At 40.4% G+C, this 16,653-nt stretch overlaps 1 protein-coding gene across 1 annotated transcript; it reads left to right on the top strand.

Annotated features, from left to right (window-relative positions):
- The first annotated feature begins 227 nt into the window (after window positions 1–227).
- On the top strand, window positions 228–16,361 carry mpp1 (MAGUK p55 scaffold protein 1). The gene is made up of 12 exons (XM_079649902.1): window positions 228–577; window positions 8,093–8,221; window positions 8,404–8,482; window positions 9,201–9,286; window positions 9,379–9,447; window positions 11,841–12,037; window positions 13,380–13,483; window positions 13,573–13,653; window positions 13,841–13,921; window positions 14,013–14,215; window positions 15,418–15,492; window positions 15,574–16,361. The coding sequence occupies exons 1-12, from the start codon at window positions 455–457 to the stop codon at window positions 15,748–15,750; spliced, it is 1,404 nt and encodes a 467-aa protein (XP_079506028.1). The 5' UTR covers window positions 228–454; the 3' UTR covers window positions 15,751–16,361.
- Window positions 16,362–16,653: the final 292 nt, after the last annotated feature.

Here is a 16,653-nt window from a genome sequence, read left to right as displayed (position 1 = left end):
TTGGATATGCTATGACAGTAAATACAGCGTACAACAGAACATATGCTAAGCTCTTATATAAACATATCAGTGTAGTAGCTACCCCTTTATGCGGCCTTTAATAGAAGCAACAGCTCTATTTCTGAGAACCAGTCCTTGATCAATGCATGACAACAAAAAACATCTCGAGTAGTGGGATTTCGGAGCTGACAGAGCGCACTTGAAGGCATCATAAGCCTGCCCCTATGATGCATGTTTACTTGCTTTGTCAGCGGTGTCCCCGCAGCAGCACATCTCAGGAGCTTACGTGCTACTCCTCCAAACCTTGGACTTTTATCTCAGAGTGACTTATCACACCGGCAGGGCCCTTTATCAGCATATTCCTCTATCGCAGCGCTACTCGGCCGGCCCTTTGCAGACCTTTGAGCGGGGTCACGTCGGGTTCACAGGGTGTTTTTTTCTAGCTAACGGAAAGATGACGTTAAACTCCAATAAAAACGAACCCACTGTCGTCCTGGAGTCGGTGAGCAGCGTCCGGACAGCCCTCTCCGACCTGTACCTGGAGCAGCTGCTGCAGAACAAACCAAAGACTGACAAGGTAGGGGTCATTTTTTTTTTTTTGCTCCCCCATATCTTGGTGTTTGCTTTTGGGAAATAGATATGGGGCACATGGACGTTGTTTGTCCCACTAAAAATAGACCCAGTCGTGTATTAATCATATTACAAAAAACTGAATAATATCTGAAACAATGAGATATGTAGATGTTGCTCAACTCAGCTGGTCATTAACCTCTGCATTGCTCAGTATTGCTCAGTCAGCCATAGTTGGACCCCAGTAGACATTACATTGAGATTTTCACTTCTGCATTCCCCCCCCCCCCCCCAAACTACATTGGAATCTTATGAAGAATTAGGGAAACGAGGCTTTATCACGTGTAATATGTCTTTGACTATGTCAGTCAGTGCTATATAGCCATATACAAATGCTGTGTATGAATCCCATAATAGTCATGTTTAACTTTGACAAGTCAGCATAAAGTAACACCATTAAGCTTATTATCTGGAACAATGTTATGCAATATCAAAGAAGGTTTATAGATGGAAAGTTATGTAAATGTTTATCAATGCTTCTATGTAACTTAGCCTACAGCTACAAGTGCTTGGCTGCTGTTGATTTTTAGAGTCAACAGTCAGCTGAGCTTGTTTACTGCATCACATTATACCAGGTTGGAGTTTTAGGCATGAACTTGTTTTCAAGTGGAGGCCAGATTATGTTGCGAAACCATTGACTTTGCCTTCAAGCTAGGCAACAACTGATATGTGTGACCACAAACAGTTTTATTGATTTGGAAAGTTAAATCCTTGACGACCTCCAGGCCTAAGCTTGGCTGCTTCTAATACCCAGGGAACTCTTTGTCCTAAAGCTCTTCTCTGAAACTGAAAAGTCAGCACTGAGCTGCTGAGGGAAAGGTTAAAGGAAGGAAACTCCTTTCCTGACATCAGCAGTTTGCATCTCAATAGCCTTGAGTTGCAATCTTGACAACGTGTTCTTCTACTCATTGCTGATTTGTGAAATCAGTGTCTTCAAGTGGACTCACGTGGTCCATTATCTCACAGTGCACATTGCAGTAATGTGTAATGTTAAATGAATGTTAAATGTGTAAACGTAAACTTTACGGATGACTATAGTTGCCAGGACCATCATATAGGATAAATGAGATAAGATTTAGATAAGCCAGCCCTTTATTAGTATATAAGTGCTTTGTTAGTAATTCAATCGCTCGAAGTGGAGTCTAAAGAGATGAGTTTTCAGTCTGCGCCGGAAGATGTGTAAGTTTTCTGCTGTCCTGATTTCAATGGGGAGCTCATTCCACCATTTTGGAGCCAGGATAGCAAACCCACGAGTTTTTGCTGATGGGAACTTGGGTCCCCCTCGCAGTGTGGGTGCAGCGAGCTGTTTGGCTGATGCAGAGCGGAGTGCACGTGCTGGGGTGTACAGTTTAACCATGTCCTGGATGTAGGAAGGGCCAGATCCATTCGCAGCATGGTACGCAAGTACCAGTGTCTTGAAGTGGATTCTAGCAGTTACTGGAAGCCAGTGAAGGAGCGGCGTGGTGTGGGAGAATTTAGGAAGGTTGAAGACCAGACGAGCCGCTGCATTCTGGATGAGCTGCAGAGGTCGGATGGCACATGCAGGTAGACCAGCCAGAAGGGAGTTGGAGTAGTCTAGGCGTGAGATGACGAGAGCCTGGGCTGGGGACGTATCCTCCTGATGTTGTAAAGCGTGTATCTGCAGCAGCCGGTTGTAGCAGCAATGTTTGCAGTGAAGGACAGTTTGTTATCTAGGATCACACCCAGATTCCTTGCAGTCTGAGTCGGGGAAACAACAGAGGTACCGATGTTGATTGTTAGGTCAAGAGTGGGACAATCTTTTCCCGGAAGGAAATGCAGTTCAGTCTTGTCAAGGTTGAGCTTGAGGTGATGAGCAAACATCCACTGAGAGATGTCTGCTAGGCAAGCAGATATGCGTGCGACAACCTGGGTCTCTGAGCGGGGAAAGGACAGAATTAGTTGGGTGTCGTCAGCGTAGCAGTGGTATGAAAAACCATGCGGGCTAATGACAGACCCGAGCAAGTTTGTGTACAAGGAGAAGAGGAGGGGACCAAGAACAGAGCCCTGAGGGACCCCTGTTATTAATTGACAAGGGTCGGACTCGGACCCTCTCCAAGTAACCCTGTAGGTGCGGTCTTTGAGGTATGAGGTGAGCAGGGAAAGTGCAGTGCCTGAAACTCCAAGTTCTTGGAGAGTGCGAAGGAGGATCTGATGGTTCACCGTGTCGAATGCAGCAGACAGGTCCAGAAGGATGATGACAGAGGAGAGGGAGGCTGCTTTAGCAGTGTGCAGTTCCTCAGAGACAGCAAGGAGAGCAGTTTCTGTTGAGTGACCTGCCTTGAAACCAGACTGGTGCGGATCCAGAAGGTTGTTCTGATGGAGATAACAGGAGAGTTGTTTAAAGACAGCGCGTTCAAGTGTTTTAGACAGGAACGGGAGGAGAGAGACAGGCCTGTAGTTTATAACATCAGACGGGTTGAGAGTGGGTTTCTTTAGGAGAGGGTTTACTCTTGCCTCCTTTAGACTGTTTGGAAAGTGACCAGAAGTGTTGATGAAATGGGTGAGAAACGGTAGAATATCAGGAGCGATAGTCTGAAGGAGGTTTGAGGGGATAGGGTCCAGAGGACAGGTGGTAGGACGGGCAGAGGTAATGAGGGTAAGAACCTCACTTGGAGAGAGAGGGGAGAAGGAGGTCAGTGTGTGGGTGAAAGGAGGTTCTGGTGACCCAGTGGTGAGTAAAGGTGAGTCAGAAAAAGAAGAGCGAATATCATCAACCTTTTTTTCAAAGTGGTTAACAAAGTCGCTTGACAGAAGGGAGGAGGGGGGAGGGGCTTTGGGGGGGTCCAAGAGGGTGGAGAAGATAGAAAATAGTTTTTTGGGATTGGAATAGGAAGATTGGATCTTATCTTGAAAGAAAGTGCTTTTTGCCTGAGAGATGGAAGCAGAGAAAGAGGAGAGGAGAGCCTGATAGGTTAGGAGGTCGTCATGGTGTTTGGATTTCCACCATTTCCGCTCTGCTGCCCGAAGGATGGTTCTATTAGCCCGCAGTGCGTCATTTAGCCAGGGAGCAGGAGGGGAATGACGAGCCTGCTGAGATGTGAGAGGACAGAGAGAGTCCAGAGAGGATGAGAGAGTAGAGAGGAGCGTTTCTGCAGCAGAGTCTGGAGGCAGGAGTTGGAACGAATCAGAGGAAGGGAGGGCTGAGAGCAACGATGAGGCCAAGGTAGAGGGAGAGAGGGAACGAAGGTTGCGGCGGACAGGTGCAGAGTTAGAAGAGATTAGGTTGTTATGTTTGGAAAGGGGTAGAGAGAATGAAATGAAGAAGTGATCGGATGTGTGGAGCGGGTTTACAGAGAGGTTAGAAGTAGTGCAGTTCCTTGAGAATATGAGATCGAGGACATTGCCAGCGTTATGAGTTGGTGGGGATGGAGACAGTGAGAAAGCAAAGGTGGTTAACAGAGATGTTAGTTTGGATATCTTCCCTGTCTGGAGGTTGAAGTCTCCGAGAAGTACAGCTGGAGGGCCAGTTTCAGGGATGTGTGAGAGGAGATTATCTAACTCCTCCAAGAAGTCCCCCAAGGCGCCTGGTGGACGGTAGAGAACAACAATTGTTAATTGTATAGGATGGGTTACTGTGACGGCATGGAATTCAAAGGTGGAAGGAGTGAAGTTAGGTAGCTTGAAGAGGGAAAAGCTCCAGTTGGGAGAGAGCAGGAGACCAGTGCCACCTCCTCTGCCAGAGGGTCTGGTTGTATGGGAGAAGGAATATGCTGTGGAGAGAGCTGCTGGGGTGGATGTGTTGGATGGAGTGATCCAGGTCTCCGTGAGAGCAAGGAAATCCAGAGACTGCAGGGAAGCGTAGCCAGAGATGAAGTCAGCCTTAGGAACAGCTGACTGGCAGTTCCACAGGCCCCCTGAAACGAGATGTCGGATCTCAGTGGAGCATGTGGGATAGACAAGAGCATGCCGGTTATATTGATTAGGAGATACACGGGGCCAGTGATAATTGCGAGAGGACACATGAACAGGAATGGAGAAAATACACATGATTATAGCATGAGAGGCTAGAGAACCAAAGAGAATTGAATAAAACAAAAGGAAACACCAGCGATACTTAGCTCAATCAAAGTAGGATTTGCCTCCAACAGGACTCCAACAGGACTCCAATGTCTTTGTCAGTCTTGCTCCAACAGGACTCCAATGTCTTTGTCAGTCTCCGTCTGGCTGAAGCTGACGCTCCAAGAAAGAGCCACCTAAGATGGACACCTGATTGCTGAGTTCTCACAGCTGTTGGGGCACGCCCCTCTAATTAGTTAACTCTCTTCAGCTGGTGGGCGACAGCAGAGTGTTCCTGCCTATTGTGCAGGGTTGAGGCGCGTATCCCACTGAGACCTGTCTTACAGGTTGAGTTGAGCAGATCTGAGATTTAAAATCTCTCGGAAATCGCCGTTTTAGCTACAATAACTACAGAACAATTATACAGAGTAGAATAAATTAAACAGAGAAGTCTATTTAAACAAGAATATAACTTACAGTGATTGCTGAGTCAGTATAGATAGTGTCCTCACCGGGTCTGGATGCACACTGAGTTATTCTGATTTTAAATGCGCTATTTAAATGATTTTTAGCTGAGGGTTTACTAACTCACGCTGTTTTGCACTTCGCGCAATCAGCAGAGTGTTCCTGCCTATTGTAATGCAGGGTTGAGGCGCGTGACCCACTGAGACCTGTCTTACAGGTTGAGTTGAGCAGATCTGAGATTTAAAATCTCTCAGAAATCGCCGTTTTAGCTACAATAACTACAGAACAATTATACAGAGTAGAATAAATGAAACAGGCCACCCAAATAGGTTAAGGGGCCTTTGGCTTTTCTTGCCCCACAAATATAATCAAATTCTGTGGGAAACACTGCAGTCATATTAGATCATGGCGCTTTGTGGAGAAAAATAGGTAGACAAGAGATATACATCTTAATAGTGTTTAATCTTATCCAGAGATTGGCTTTTTTTTTTAAAGGAATCTGTTGAAAAAAGCAACTTCAGCCCGTAGATGGAAAAACACAAAAAAATGAATTTGTTTAGCCTGTCACTCGGCCGTTTGCTTATCTTGTTGCTCCTTCACACCCAATACTGGCATCCAAGTTTCTGAAAGGGACATTATTGTAACATGTGTTGACTGTTAACATTGATTGGAACACATTGTGACAAAGCAAAGTAATACTCTCTAATCATTTATCCCTTTACACTCTGACAGTGTGAGTGATTGATCTGATGGGGCTCATTGTCAAAATCCTGATGAGATTCATTTAATTAAAAATGCCTTTCAGTGCCCATCAAAATCTAATCACATTTCACGTTTCATTCCTATTGGCTACTGTTTGTAAAGATGCTGTCATTTGTTTCAGATAGTTGTAATTGTTTTGTGCTAACGCTTTACGATTTAACCTTTGTAGGTTCCTTGCCTAGTTCTGATGGCTAGTTAATAAAGTAATATGCTATGTGTCTAGAGGGAAACTACCCAATATGTGTCTATAGGTTTAGTTTTGGAATCAAATTTCCTCCATTGTGATGAAAGTTAAAATCCTTTGAGCCGTTATAATGACAACATATCTCAAAACAATTTAGGTTTACCTGAAAGGTGACCTAACACCCTAAAACTATAGAAACCCTGTCAGAATTAAGACTTAGACTTAAAATAATTAGAAATTCTCTCAAAATTACTTTGTATTTCTGGATAATGAATACTTGATCTGGAAATGTTTTACTTATTATCTCAAAATAGTGACTTAGTAGTCATTATTTTGACAAAGTTTCTCATTATTTCATTATCCTTTTCTCTCGTTTACTGGAAGAAATGGGCTTCCGTATTTTACAGTTATTCCTGGCTATAATGATATAAAGTAGTTTTTCTAAATCGAATAAAAAACCCAAATTGTCATCATTCAATACAAATTGTGGCGCTTGTGAGAAGTTTATTAACGACAGTCATCCCTAATGTGTGGTTCCACAAAATGCATTTCCTAATGTCTTTTAGAGCAGCTCTTTATAAATATTAATGGGAGTTCAGTGAGAGAAATCAGTGTGTGTTTTCAGGATATATTTGTATGTGGTGATTGTATCTGCAGTCAGACTGCTGTACAGATTCCTTTCCTCAGAGGATGTAATTTCATCCGTTCCCTTCTGGGACTCCGGCCAAACACTCCCTCCTGGTACAGAACAATCCTGAAATATATCAGCACGAGACTGGTAAATAACTATCATGTTGCAAGCTCCTGCATTCATTTGAAAATGGTGTACTAAACAATTGTTAGTTTTATATTATAATAATGTTACCAGGAACACATAAGTGTATTAAAAGGGTATAAATAAAACGAATCAAAAAAACTTGACACAGTAATTCCTGCCTGTGTAAGACTCTAAACTGCTGTCACGGTGTGCACAGTATTTTAGGGCCCAGGTTTTACAGTAAGCGAGGAGGGGGAGGAGGAATGTGATAATAATATTTATTGGTTTATTGTAGAGCTGACGCTAGAAGATAGATAAGAATTGTGTTTTTTCCCTGAAGCAGTTTTTATGATTTATTTCCGGCCAAAAAAATAAGTGCTGACTTAGGAAGTTGTATCTGTGTCAGCTTAGAGACCAATTTATATATCTTTTTATATTGTTCATTCATGGTTCTATATTATACATGTTATATTCACAGTAGGCCAGCTTACTCCCCAGGGATCAGGACCTTGTGTCATGTGGGTCCTCAGTGATGGCATTGCATTATTCTTTTCTCGTATAGGTTTATAAATATATGGATTTAACTGTGACGGTGGTCAGGACAAAGACCACCTTTCTTGCCACCATACAAAGTTGTTGTTTTAAGAAAAAATATTTTTACTAAATCATTATAATGATTTACAGGAACTTTATCTCTTCACAAGGCTATGTTTTTATTTTATTTGTTTCTTTTACTGGCAGAAATGAGCTTCCGTTTATAAACTATTCCTGGCTATAATTGTATTAACGAATAGTTTCTCTAAATTTGGAAATAACAGTAATGTAATTAAACAATACAATAACTGGAGATTTCCTGTTTTTGGACCTGCTTTTTGGTCAGTTGTTAGATTTCTACACCAAACTTTTAATATGGCTTTTAAGACTCTTCAGAAAATATAACCTTGCTTGCATTATTGCTACTCTTAAATGTGTTCACTTGGTGACTCAGGTGGTATCCATGACCACATGGACCAGCTGGACCAGATCAATGGACGTGGCTAATGAGGTGTTTATAACATCGGGTTAATTTTCAACCTCGAACATATGTTGAAACTGCAAATGAAACGTGGCTTTTAGCACACATTAGCATAACAAGTAGCAGCTATTAGAAATGCATGTTATAATGATCTGACTGACTGTAAATCTTGAATTAAATGACTTGCATCACGGAACGTTTTATTTAGATTGAGATAAAAAAAATCACCATTAATGTGTGTTTTCTTTTTGTTTTTTAACAGGCTTCGATGCAAATCTATGAGAGCAAGGGAGCTGAGGTTTACACTAACGGCAGTGCAGGACACATGAATGGCACAGAACTGACCAGGATGAAAGAAGTGGAATTTGAAAAGGGTCATTCAGAGCCCATGGTATACTATCCACACACACACACACACACACACACACACACACACACACACACACACACACACACACACACACACACGTGCACGCACACACACACACGTGCACGCACACACACACACACACACTTATATTTTAATATTTGTGTTGCTAATGCCTGCCCATTGACTGTGGTCTCTGTCTGCAGGGGGTCACTCTGAAGCTGAACGACAAGCAAAGGTGCACTGTGGCCAGAATACTGCACGGAGGCATGATCCACAGACAAGGTAATTAATCCCATTTTCTTTTGAGTGCAAGTGTGTGAGTGTGCCGACCTGGTGTGTGTGTTGGAAGGAAAGTTCTCTAGTTAATAGTCCGTCCCAGTCACAGCAAATCTATCCAGGCATTAGTGGATAGTGCACCCGAGGGGAAAAGAGTGAAAGAGAACGTTTTGTGACTGCTGCTCAGTATATTTATGTATTTGTGGGTACTGAATTATTAATCTGTCGGTTTTATTTACCATCTTTCCATCTATCTCTCTACATCTTTACGTAGGTTGTACAACAAGATATCTATTTGATGTAATATTACTTATCTTTAAGTATCTTATTTTTATCAAGTGTTCAAACATGGCATTCTATGTATTATATCCAAATAAATTGTATTATTATTTTTTCAATTTAATTTCTGTATAGTGAAGTAGGGCAATAGATAATGTATACTGTATCTCAGGCCATACACAAAATATTCAAGTTTAAATATTTGAATTGTAAATGACATTATTGAGATTATACTGTTAAATTTGGGGTTTTTGAACTTCTCTTAAAATTGTGTTAACTGCAAACCCTATTTTAAGCATTTAACCAAAAATAAAAACATTCTAAAACCATAGACTTTTGAGACAAGGGGAGCAGACAAGTGCAAATAAATGCTGCCAAAATTTCAAGTTTAGGACTTATATTTAGAATTACTATAGTTCTCCTGTTTTTCTCTCTCTCTTACCAGGCTCTTTGCACGAAGGGGATGAAATAGCAGAGATCAACGGGAAAAGTGTGATGAACCAAACTGTAGATCAGCTCCAAAAGATCCTGGTAAGTTAATATTTGTTAACTTGGATCTTAAATTCAATGCAAATCTTTTTGAAAGTATTACACTCGTAAAACTGAATCATCTGTCCATGCAGAAAGAAACAAACGGAGTTGTCACTATGAAGATCGTTCCCAACGTGCAGAGTCGATCCCGAGCCTGTGAGGTAATGACATGCCCGGCAGAATATGCACTTGTGAAGAATTTTTTGTATTTTGCTTTTCTCCAAAATCGTTTAAATTTGCATGAATGAACCAAGAAAAATTAGCTCAACATCCAATGATAACTAGCGGTACAGTATAATCCTCGTAGATGGCATTTGATTGCATTTCTTTCAGTTTTTCGATCTACAAATCACTCTTTAAAAAGGATTTTGTTCTCTGTGAATCAGGTGACCCTACTGTTAGTCAATGAACAACCCAGGTGACTATACAATGAGTTTAAAGTCACTCGCATTAGTTTTGCTAGTTTCAACTGAACCACTTTGGTAGTGTATTTCATCCTGCCATCTACTGACCATATCACAATTTCCCCACCCGCCGATAATGTGCTTTTTGTGCATTAAGAATGGCAGCTTGCTTATTTTAACAACATTTAACAATAGTCTATGGCAATTTGGAATAATAAAAAATGGCTTCAATTGAATTGCCACGAAGAAAAAATTAATACCGAATTCTAAGTTAGGACTTTGCTGTGGTCACTGATGGCAGTCCACCCAAAAGCTTCTAGTCCATTAATATATAGACATAGAGCATCATTTTTGGTGACCCAGACCACTCCAGTATACCCACTTTGGTTACAAAAAATAGTTGTACTTATTCGTCTGTGTACAGCTACCACTTGGAGTAACTTGGCGATACCACAAATGTTTCTTAACTCAACTAACAATAGTATTACTTTACCCTGAAGAGAATTGACGTGTTCCTGCTTTGATCTTTGACAGTTTAGGCAACAATAGTAGAGATAGTATTCTAATCTGGGGCATTAACAAGCTTTACGCAAATGCTCAATTGGAGGTAAAGAAATTTATTTTCAGTTTACTCTGTTATGTTTTTTTTGGTTTAGTGAATTAAGCTGTCAAATATCACATCATGAGCATTTGAATTCTGTGTGAGTGTGGATTTCCCGATTAACATTTTCAAGTCCCTAAATAATTGTTTATTCTTGAGAATTGAGACACATATTCAGGTACTGTAAGTCCAATATTTGCTGATTCAAACATCATAATGATAAGCTCTCAATAAAACAATATAGGTGGATTTTGTAAACTGTTACAACGTCTGATGCAACGTTAAATGGAGAGTTTCACATGAGAGCAATCACAGTATAGCTGATGTTGATATTTTTAATATATACTCCACAATGCTTTATGGCTTGAACATTGAAGAAGAACAAAATATTTAATTTCAAGCTTCGCGAGAGCTTACTTTAAAGCCAGAGTGGTGTAAATAATGACCGTCCATCATGACTGAGTATTTGCTTGACTGAGCAAAGTATGTTCTCTGTGTATTGCTGAACTGCAAAATATCTGCTTCTTGTGCAACAAATATGCAAAGAAAGTGCTCGGTAAGCATCTGGCACAGCAGTGAGTCATCTGTGATAAATATAACAGATTTAATTAAATGTGGACAAAGGGTTTTAATAGAGCTCAGACAAACTATATTTTTTGTGTTTCAGAATCAAATGGTTCACTGAAACGTACTTAAAAAAGTCTTTGTTCAGCAGCAATAAGTACACAGATGCCGGTGAAATTCTTCCTTTGTTGATGGGATAATGTAATGGCTGTAGAAAATGACACCAAACCTTTAAAGGGGCCCTATTATGTTTTTGGGAGTTTTCCCTTTCCTGAGTGTAGAGTGTCTTATAGGTGCATGTAAATGGTCTGCAAAGGCTAAAATCCCAAAGTTATTTCCAGAGGGAGTTTCTTTCCCACCCCCACCCTCCCCATGCCTGAAACGCCTCCATTGTAGTCCCTTGTTTACTTCAGTAACATAGTGACATCACTACGGGACTCTCCCTCTTCTATTGGTTAGCACTCCAACACATTGTACTTGATAGGCTAAGGGGTGGGACATCTCTGCGGGTGACTAATCATAACAGAGCAATTAGTTAGGGGCCAACTCGACAATTTAGTTTATGGTTGCTATCCCCAGTTAAGAACAACCAGAGTAATGTTAACTCTACCAGGCAAAAGAGCCAAAGAGCTTACAAGGAAGAAAAGGCAAAGAGTTGGTGATAAAACATTTGTATTTCTAATAAGCGAGTACATAAATAACTTGCCTACTTATTAATACTACTGGTTCTTTTTCTCTGCACTGAGTTCTGGGTTTCTTGTTCTTCGGGATTCTTTAGGTTGCCTTTGGGACTAACGTTAGCTAGGCTACTAGCGGTAGCCATGTTGCTAACAACATAGGAACAAGGAGATCAATCTTCTGTTCATATAAAAATCAACCAAACGATAATATCTTTTCACCATCTTTAGTTGTTGGAAGCTCTGAGGTATATGATGGTTGTCTTTGCCACAGTGGAACCAAGTGTAACACCACTCTTCATCCACAGGTGTACATGCGGGCCCAGTTTGACTATGACCCCGCTAAGGATGACATCATCCCGTGCAAAGAGGCAGGTCTGAAGTTTGAAACTGGTGACATCATCCAGATCATCAACAAGCAGGACCCTAACTGGTGGCAGGGCAGAGTGGAGAGCAGCGTGGCTGACTTCGCCGGACTCATCCCCTCCCAGGAGCTGCAGGAATGGTACACAGCTCTGTCAGACCATCTGAATCTTAATGTAATGTGTCAAGGGCGTAGGTCTCATTAAAACATTGACAGGGCACATATTGGACAGGGGGTTCTGCACCGGGAACAGCATCAAATGCTTAATTTCGGGGGACCTGGTCATTTGTAGGCACCAATTTAAATTGTAAATAACTTTAGTTACGCAATACAAAAACACAAATGAAGGTGACAGTAAAATCTCAAGCATCCTTTATGGCTTTCAAATATGTTTTCTTCTGTGGATTTACTTTTCTCATTACTATATATCTGTTGACACATTCAGCATGTAGGCATGATTTACTCTTTCTCCCCTCTTTTGTGTTTGTAGTTTAGCTGGGGAAACCACTTTAAATGAAATGTCACATCTATTTATGACAACGATACAATAGTTCATTTTAAATCATTTATAAACACTTTTTATAGCTATAACATGTGTTCCAGCTAAAAATAAGATAGTAGTCAAAACGTTCTGCACTTTATGAATATATCCTCTATATCTGTGTTCTCTGAGATATTGTAATATTTTGACAATATAGTGACAATATTATAAGAAAAAAGTCCTCATCCAATGAGAATAAAGTTATAATATTTAAGAATGAAGTCATAAATTAATGTTCACTTAATACTGAGATAGAAAATATAGTATAGTGTGCGGGGAGGCGTGTGGTGCAGTGGGTTGTGCATTGGTGTTGGGATCAGGGGCCACAGGTTCAAACCCCTCTGCAGTCAGCATGTCGTTGTGTCCCTGGGCAAGACACTTCCCCCCAATTTGCTCCTGGCGGGATTGCCCACAGTATTGAGTATGTAAGTCGCTTTGGATAAAAGCGTCTAACAAGTGACATGTAGTGTAGTGTGTGCAGTGTAGCGTCTGCCTCTGCTGGGTGACGCCAAATCTAATTGGACAAACCATACAGAGAACTGCAGTACAAACTAATACTAAAATTGGTAGTAAATTAAAAATGGCAAATTATTAACTCTATGCATGATTGTGATAACATATGGTGTGTGTGATCTGTTGTCATTTCATTTCATTTCAAACCTTTATTTATACAGATGAAACCCATTGAGATCATTGATCTCTTTTTCAAGGGAGACCTGCTCAAGTAGTTCCACATGAAACATAAAAACATAAATAGAACAACAAAAGGACATCATACAGCATCCGCAAACTCTCAGAGCAGTGCATCCCTTATTACTTTTTGGATTATTACTGTCTCAAAGCAAATGTTTGACTTTTCCATATACAGTATAGTATGGCTATGTTAGTGCAACATCAGCATAGCACTGATTGACCTTGAACTAAATCTCTCTTCCCATGCAGGAGGGTGGCGAGTAAAAGCAAGGCCAGGCAGGGCAGCCAGTCCTGCAGCCCGTTTGGAAAGAAAAAGAAGTGCAAAGACAAGTACCTCGCCAAACACAGCTCCAGTGAGTGTCTCAAAGGAATCTTGATCTTTTCTTTATTCATACTGCAGTGTGGGTTTGTCTGTAAAAAAACTAAATATTTTCTGTTGCAGTTTTTGACAAGCTGGATGTGATTTCTTATGAGGAGGTTGTTCGGCTCCCTGCTTTCAAAAGGAAAACACTGGTGCTTATCGGTAAGCTACAGTATTTATTAGTGGTATATAACATTCTAAGAGGCAAAATAAGGCATTTCTGATCATCAACACTGAACACATGTTTCAAGAATATTACTTGAAAATGCACATCACTCTAATTAAACCTCAAATATTATTAATTAATATTGAAATGTCATTGGAAATAAAAACATGCTTCTGTTTTTAGGTGCACCTGGCGTAGGAAGGAGCCATATCAAAAATGCACTATTGACCAAATACCCTGAGAAGTTCTCCTACCCTGCACCACGTATGTAAAACCACAGGTTTTTTTTCCTTTCCTTAGATGAACAACATTTTCTGAAAAGTCCTTCAGCTAAGTCTTTGAACCTTTTCCACAGACACCACCAGACCCCCACGTAAAGAGGAGGAGGATGGACAGGAATATTACTTCATCTCCAACGAAGCCATGACCAAGTGTATCTCAGGAAATGAGCTCCTGGAGTACGGCAGCCACCAGGGATTTATGTTCGGTACCAAAATTGAGACCATCCAGAAGATCCACGAGCAAGACCAAATCTCTCTGCTGGATGTAGAGCCGCAGGTACGCATTCATCGACTGTTCTGAAGACATCACATGACACAGCTGTGATGGAGGGACATTTTACTTTTTGTTTTACTTTACCCAGAGTTACATAAAGTTAAAGGGTGACCTTTCAAAGAGGATAATAACTTGCATAACCTGAGAAGCAATATTAAAATTCCCCCCAAAATGTTGTTATGGATCAAAATATGCACCCTGTGAAAGTAAATAGCACGCTAAATATGTTTCCATGTAATAAACCGTCTGTTCCTCACTTTTTAATAAGAAAAAATATCCCATTACAAAACTAGCAAAACTTATAAATTAAAATATTTTTGTTAAATAATGGATCCACCTTCAGTCCTGATCATAACTACCAAACTATGTATTTATTTAAATATTTTAATGCCAGTTTGTTTACATTAAATTATTTTATTATTTTCATGATGTGTTAAAGATTAAACCAAGATCATTTATTTCTAATGCATTTCCATTTAATCCATAACCCTAACCTTAATGCATATTATGTAACATCTTGAACTGCCATAAAAACACTAGATATCGTTATTTTCATTGTTTTTCTTTTTTCTGTAACACCAGTTGTAGCGTCAGCAGGAACAGACTTTTCGGGCCTGGTAGCCTTTGTCAGAAACGCCATCATGAAGTCTGGTATCCAAAATGCGTTGAACAAAAAGCTTACTTTAATAAAGATCACCAAGTTATTGTAATTTGCACACAATTATACTGTCTGAATAATCGAGCTGAGAAAAATAGAGCGACTCTCTCGCCCACACACCTCACACAGGTGAATAGGTGATTATATTACCCATGGGTGCCGCCCATACCCATATGACCAAACTGATCTATCCCATAATAGATCCAGAAATAATAAGATAATAAACAAAGCCCAATGCAAAAAGTATAAACAATCAAGCACCCAAATAAATCCTACCTCAGATATCCCAACACTGACATTTCTGGCTCCTACATCAGTCCGGATAATACCTACCAAATGTTACTTATTTTAACCCTTTAAAGGCCATGTAGGTTGTTTATTGAAAAGAAAAAGCTACAAAAATGTTTTGACACATTAGAATAGGAGCTGTGGTTGAGCTTCCAAAATGAAAAGAATGATATGACGTCTGTGTTTTGAAACTGGTGAGGTACTGTAAAAGGGTAAATTATGCTAACAAAATTCTCTTTTCCCTTTCTTCAACATTTAGACCTTGAAAGTCTTGCGGACGGCTGACTTTGCACCTCTGGTGGTGTTCATCGCTCCGACCACCACATCTGCCCAGGTGCTGAATCTTTATCTGAATACACTCGAGTCATTTTAACACCATCCTGCGTCTGCTAACCCTCTGTGTGTTTCCTACTAGACGGAAAACCTGCTGATGATCCAGAAAGAGTCGGACGCCATTTTGGCCACATATAGACACTTCTTTGATGTGGTTCTCGTCAACAACGACGTGGATGAAAGCGTGAAAGGTGTGGAGGAGGCCATGGAGCGGGCCACCTCCACCCCCCAATGGGTGCCTGTATCCTGGGTGTACTGACAGAGGTCCGGCACCAGAGTAATACCTTTTCTGTTTTAAAAAAGCAGTGCAATATCACTCCTTACACGACACGAGTTAGTGATGTCCCAGGTGTGTATGGGTTTACCTTTTTTAATTGTCACTGAGATTTTTCTTTTTTGCACAAATGCAACCAAAAAAAAGCAATATGTGGAGATGTTTAGAACCTCATCAGGGTTGTTTTGCTTGATTGTGTAGGCCCGTGTGCTTCAGGTCTTTTGGAAGGTCGATGGGTAGTTTTGGTGATGCACATCTTTGCGATTGTTGGGGAACGTGTGAAAATGCAAAATAGGACCACAACTGTGAATGAAATCCTCTTTTTAAATGAGAGGATTTTATCATGTTAAACAATATTTCTGGATTCACTGTCTGTTATTTTGTTTTCTCATTAGATTGTGCCATGAAATTGAGATCTTGAAACGGTTTGTTCAGTGTGTGTAACTCCATACGACTATAATGTCTTCTACACCATGCCTTTTTGTCCGTCATTCAAAACCTCACTTGTCTTGTCTCATCAAAATGGTATACCTCATGGGGTACTGTAAAGGCACTTTTAAACAAAAAAATAAATGTCCCAGCTCTGTTGAAACTCATTCTTTGACTGTTGTGTGAAAATATCTTCTCTGGAGCCTTTTAGGAAAAATATGGCAGTTTTATGTCAAAGACAAATCTTCAAAGTTCCTTCAACTTTATCCACATAAGACAGGAACAAACATGGCAGTGTCACTGACTGTAATGCAAGATTTGATATTTATACTATTTTATAGTTTTAGATGACATATAGCCAGTTTGTCTTGACTAGACTTTTTTTTTTTTATGTTTGCTGTCCACATGGTTCATCATGTCTGAGCAGAATATTCCATACTTCAAATCTCACATTTTAGA

Source organism: Notothenia rossii (genome assembly GCF_949606895.1).
Source record: "Notothenia rossii genome assembly, chromosome: 9".
Classification (NCBI taxonomy): Eukaryota; Metazoa; Chordata; class Actinopteri; order Perciformes; family Nototheniidae; genus Notothenia; species Notothenia rossii.
Note: the sequence above shows the minus strand (reverse complement) of the source record. Positions and strands in the feature narration are given on the sequence as shown.

What these genes read in the sequence shown, in the direction of transcription:
- mpp1 (XM_079649902.1), top strand. Translation starts at nt 455, where the DNA reads ATGACGTTAAACTCCAATAAAAACGAACCCACTGTCGTCCTGGAGTCG. An exon ending in GTCGATCCCGAGCCTGTGAG is followed by an intron (nt 9,448 to 11,840) that starts GTAATGACATGC and finishes CTTCATCCACAG; the next exon opens with GTGTACATGCGGGCCCAGTT. An exon ending in TCCCAGGAGCTGCAGGAATG is followed by an intron (nt 12,038 to 13,379) that starts GTACACAGCTCT and finishes CTTCCCATGCAG; the next exon opens with GAGGGTGGCGAGTAAAAGCA.